Source organism: Ruditapes philippinarum, unplaced genomic scaffold, assembly GCF_026571515.1.
Source record: "Ruditapes philippinarum isolate M1 unplaced genomic scaffold, ASM2657151v2 ctg2215_1_1_1_1, whole genome shotgun sequence".
Lineage (NCBI taxonomy): Eukaryota > Metazoa > Mollusca > Bivalvia > Venerida > Veneridae > Ruditapes > Ruditapes philippinarum.
This window is the reverse complement of record NW_026862127.1, coordinates 155,700-161,724: the sequence shown is the minus strand read 5'-3', so window position 1 is coordinate 161,724 and position 6,025 is coordinate 155,700. Positions and strand designations below refer to the sequence as shown.

General features: G+C 32.5%; 1 protein-coding gene across 1 annotated transcript; it reads left to right on the top strand.

Moving 5' to 3' along the window:
- The first annotated feature begins 1,404 nt into the window (after positions 1-1,404).
- LOC132718044 (angiotensin-converting enzyme-like protein Ace3) lies at positions 1,405-4,243 on the top strand. Its single transcript, XM_060701650.1, has 3 exons — positions 1,405-1,556; positions 2,598-2,720; positions 3,194-4,243. The coding sequence occupies exons 2-3, from the start codon at positions 2,641-2,643 to the stop codon at positions 3,387-3,389; spliced, it is 276 nt and encodes a 91-aa protein (XP_060557633.1). The 5' UTR covers positions 1,405-1,556; positions 2,598-2,640; the 3' UTR covers positions 3,390-4,243.
- Positions 4,244-6,025: the final 1,782 nt, after the last annotated feature.

The following is a 6,025-nucleotide window of genomic DNA, read 5'->3' as shown; positions in this document are numbered from 1 at the left end:
TATGATAAAAAATCAAGAAATATTGAGAGAAAAAAAGGTTCATCAAGATTCTAGCCTTGAACGTTTAACATGAAACTGTAAGTCTAAATCCTTGTAAATGAGGCTAATGAGGTTAGTAAGGCAAGTTCAATGCTAGTATTTTGAAGTTATACAAATACCGTTATGCCATACTTTAAAGACCGGTTTTTATCGATTAAAGTTATTGAATATTCAAATGTCTCGGGTCAATATTGCCAAATAATACTGTCCGAATTGATAGGTCCCTACTCTGACCTTTGATTTGAATAACAATAGATTTAACCGAAAACATGAACACACAAATATGTTGTGGTGAAATTCTTAAGGATCTATGTATTGAAATTTCCGTTATTATTCGTATTGAAATTTCCGTTATTGCTCGTATTATAATTTCCGTTATTGTTCCTAGTATAATATTCGTGCTGTTCGTATGATAATTTCCACTTGTGCTATATTGATGGTCTAGTAACATTGCTCGTTATTTTGTCTAAGGCCTTCGTCGTCAATTCTTACGGCCGGTGAAATAGCCGATATACAACGCTGAAACCGATATTTTTTCTTAATTACACCATTGCTACCATGCAAATTCCCCTTTCGCCCCATTTCTATTTTTTCCTTTACATTTATAGTAATTTTCGTAATATTTTTTACTCAGTTTATTACAGACATGAACAGAATTATAACACCCTCATTTACATGGAAGATTTAAGGAAGACTTAATTGCTTTCAATTTCATTCAACTAATTTGCATAATAAATTTTACCATTTATATTTCCAGGAAACATTAAAATACTTTCTCAAAAAAGGCTTTATTTAAAATCAAAGTTTCTCCGTTTGGGATATATTTATAGACAAATGGGTTTGGGGGGTTTTTTTGAGGAAAAAAATTCGGGAAAAAAAATTTTCAACCAACAATGGTTGGGGAAAATTTTAGGTTAATTTTAATTTTTTTTTTCAAAGGGGATTTTTAATCATCTAAATGGCGCATATATGAATCAATTTAGCTTATCAAAACATTAGGTTATTACTGCCGCATGACTGATATAGATCTCTTTTAAAGGTAATGTTTTGAAATATTATATCAACTTCTTTTTATTAACATCCACTACGAGAACTGTTGTTTCAATTATATATGTATTGAGAGGAGTGAGATGTTGTGTAAAAGACATTCTTGACTGGGACATTGTTGTTATCTTAATGTTAGAACACGCTCGACTGTGTATGCCTAAGACATTTGAAGTTTATAAGTCGCTATGTCTCCGTGTATGGCGGTCCCAGTGTTCCGTTATCACGGGTTCGGAAATTGCGGTCCCGGGCATGGCACCGTTGAACACTGTAATTATATATATAAATAGACTTCACTGAATTTTGTTGTATTAAACTTATTTGCGGATAGTTGACAGGTATAACTTGATTCTTGTGATTATTTTATCGTTCAGATTGAAGTATCAGGGGATTGTTGCACCAGTAACACGTAGTGAGGCAGATTTTGATCCGGGGGCAAAATATCATATACCGTCGAACAGTCCATATATCTGGTTTGTATAGTTAACTTTTTACCGAATTGTTTACATTTAAATTGACATCTATTGTCTAGTATACATAAACTTGTTTTCAGAAGGAATACATGATGTACGATGTATGAATATGGAAACAATTTTTTTATACAGTGCGAATTTACAAATAGTAAGTATAGGGATAGCGATATGAAATTTATAATTTCTCGGTGTTCATATAATATTGATTTCCACCACATGTCGTCATTTTCTATGTGACTTGTTATACGTAACATTACTTTTTAAAAAGATCTCAGACATTTGTATTCAGTTAGAAAAAAATTATTAAAAAGTGTTTGTCTGGTTTGTTTGTGTATGCACCCATTTATTTATTTACCCATTGTGTTGTTAAAATATGATATTTTAATGAGATATTTAGAAAAATATCAAGTGCAGCACAAAAAGCATTTAAATATTTTTTTGTATATGAACGTACTAGTTAGCGACGGTAATATTCATGCCAACAGTATTGTGTACGATTATCCTGCACACCTTACTTACATAGTCCACTCACATTATTGAAAGTTCTAGAAGTAACAATGTATACAATGGTGGCTTCCGAGGCAGAGTGCTTATAGTTAATGACTTTGAACTACTGGTCCAGTTCAAATCCCGCCAGGCGGTACTTTGTGTAATTACATATAAATATTATAAGCTATCCAGCAAACTTAGGAAATACCGGTCACTTTACTCAGGTGTTCGCCTGTGCCTTAAAATAATAAATGGAGGGACGCCTGGGATCTTCGACCAGTAAACTTGAAAGTCTAGAAGTTTACAGTGTTTATATGCCTTTAAACACAACCAAGAACAACAAAAGGAAGAATAGGCAAACAAACAATGTGCAATTTAATTTTCAAAACGAGACAATCTGTCCGTAAATATAGAATAAGGAACATTTACATCTTACATAATCATATATTGCTTTCGTTTGATGTAGTATGTATATATATACTGGGCTGATAATATGTTTGAAGAAAATCTTTGATTTTGTAAACTTTATAGTGTTTTGTTTTACATTTGCAGTTATTTTATAAGCTTCGTAGTACAGTTCCAGTTTTACAAGGCAATGTGCGAGGAAAGTGGACATGAAGGACCATTGTTTGAGTGTGATTTCTATAACTCCGAGAGAGCTGGCAGGAAATTACTGTACGAAGAAACTCAAAGATAACTCTGTTCATTAATATTATTTCTAAGTTTACCTAAGTTGCGTCCCTTGAAAGCAAAATTTATTGTCATACACATTAATGTTTATGAAATTTACTTAGAAGCTAAAACAAATTAATGAATGCAATAATTTCTACAAAGCGTTACAAATTTAATAAGAGACAAGAAATAGCTTACGGTTTTCAATATAACTTTAAAGATGTCATTTTTATGTCGGAATACATGTTTAACTTATTATTCTCTTCATATTATACGTTGTTATACTTTTTTTCTTTGCAATAGTATGTTACTGTCGGACCAGCGGAACATTTAAGATCTTCATGTCACCTATATTTGCATAGGTTATTCAAACCATGCTTCACCATTCTACACTAATCTAAATAAAGGTGACAGAGTCGTACAAAGGATTTTGTTTATTAATGTTTTACGACAAACTATGATTTTTTTTCTTTTAGAGAAATGATGAAACTGGGTAATTCTAAACCTTGGCCGGAAGCGATGAAAAAACTCACAGGAAGTGAGACAATTAAACCGGATGCCATTTTGGAATACTTCGAACCTCTAAGGCAATGGCTGGAAAAAGAAAACCGACGTACAGGTGCACAAATAGGATGGAAAAATGCGGAAATAAATTGGAAAAGCGGATCATAGTGCTACTCACATAAATTCATAGGAACTTTTTTTCAGTACTTTTCTGTCTTGTTTTACTCCAATTATGTCATTATACTCAACACTTCCGGTTAAGTGATTGAAAATATAGAATAGAATAGCGTATTTTATTTTTCTATTTTGTAAATCCATGAAGATATCTCTGATAATTCCAAATATGTTTTATGATAATTCTACACATTGTCTTCAATGCAACACTATAAACATGATGTTTAAATAGTATAGCATTAATAAGACGGGCTTTCATAATTGTTTGATAGGTGGTGGGTATTTGCCTTTTGATAACAGTTCTGTAAAAATAGCATACATTCTATCCCTTTTTCTGTTCTTTTTAGTACATATATTTTAAAACGATACAATCTGAATTGGTATTAGATAATAACCTTTTGTGAAAATGTTAACATCTCGGTTTAACCATCATATCAGCATTGTAACGTTATAAGCATTGTGAAAATATTTGACTTCGGTAAATATATATAGTGGTCGATTTTAATTGAATTGCACCTCATCAAAAGACTTTTGATTAAAATTGAAAATATGTCTGAATTTTCAGCATGAGTGTTAGACCATATATGATGGGATGATTTTGTTACTGATATATGCATGTAGAAATGTTGTGAAGAGCACATATTTTGTCATTTTTTTGTTGAAATCAAATCCGTGCATTGCGATTTAATATAATTATGCATTTTTCTAGTTATTATTTATTAACTTATCATTTTATTACATGTATATGCGATTTGTTAGTTGTTATAAAGTTTAAGTTTACAGATAAAACTACACATGATTCTTAAGTCAAAAATTATACCGTCGTTGAAATAAACTTCTTACACTGACCTAGTTGTGTCTTATTAAATAATAAAGATGATGAACCGAGACACATCAGTGTCGCTCACATAAGCCGTGCAAATAATACACACTGATTGACCATGCCTCGGACAAATTGCTGAAAAGGGCAATGAAATAGTGATGTGCAAAAATTTGCCATTCTTTAAACCTGTCTTGTGTGGAAGAGAAATGCTGAAGCAAAGAATGTTATGGTTTAGTTTTCTATCAGTGCAAAAATTCGAAAACGAGAAAGATCGAACATAACATGTGTCCATGACTAATGGTGAAGCTCGTACTTGACTGCAAAACTGTCTGGTGAGCGGATAAGCGATGACAAACGTAAGCAGGGGGGCGTCCGTGTGGTTTAGGCCGTTTGCTGCAGTCTACTTGTCAAACCTCATCGCTGTGGGTTCGAATCCAGACAGGGACTTTGGATTCTTTCATGTAAGGAAGCTATCCAGCTAGCTTACGGAACGTCGGTAGTTCTACTCAGGCGCCTGTTCGTGCCTGAAATAATGCACGGAAGGGCATCTGGCCCCGTGTTCACAAAGATTTAAGGATCAGGATCAAGATCAGGATCAAATTTAAAAACTCTAATATTCTTCATTGTTAACCCTCATAGATAAAATATATAATATTAATTTGATAAAGCTTGACTTGAAATAGCAAGTTTATGAAATTTTAGAATAAATTTATAGTTATTTTTGCAAGATACAGGCATTTTACAGTTGATCCAAATATTGATCCTGATCCTAAAATTGATCCTTATTTTGATCAGATTATTTTTGCATTTGTTTTGTTATTTGTTGATTTTATCCCAAAATTGTTTGGTTTCTATGCAAATCAGCAGTTTTTTACATTTTGAATATTTACAATTTAATTCAACAAAACACAATTAATTTTAGTAACATTAAGCAATGAAAATAAAATCAGGATCACTCGATCCTGATCCTGATCTTTTCTTAGTGAACACGGGGCCTGAGGTCTTCCTCCACCAGTAAAGATGGAACGTCGCAATATGACATATATTCTGTGTCGGTATGACGTAAAACCCAAACAAACAAACAAACAAAACCTTCGCGGAGCCAGGTGAACTGGTTGAATTCCTTCAGAATATCAAGCGTTTTATTATTTATATACAAACTAGCTGTTATTAAATATCAGCATCGTATTTATTTACTTTATATGGTGTAAGAAAAAATACAATCCTAAACTTTATACTATTTAAGGAATTCCGAAATTTGTGTTTTTTTGTCTGATAACCTGTAAGTTATCAAAATACACAGAAAACTATTTTACTGGGGTAATCTTTGGATGTTAAAATGTGTAAAATATCTGTACCCACGTTTATATTACTCTGATCAGAAACAAAAACATTCCTGTAAATGTGCTGAAATGAGCACATGTATACATGTTTGGTATTTCCCACACATGTTAGTTTGATGAATTCATTAAAACATTCCCTTTCATTAAACTAAGACCGGCAGCTGTTAGAGGTCACGTGGAGAGGGGTCAAGACTGGCCATAGGGGTCATTAAAATGTCCATCATCATTAGACCAGCACGCTTCATCAAACATTAATGATACGCCCGGTAAACTGACCGAAATAAATACCCCACGGAATACAAAACTGTTGCTATAGAAAGTCACCCAAATTCGGATAAAGATTTTCATTAAGCATTATAACAATCAATGATGGATATTTTGATGTGAAAAATTGGATTTAAAAAAGAGCGTGGTTTTGATTTTATGTTTTGATATATACCAATGGAAACTGAATGGTTTAAAAG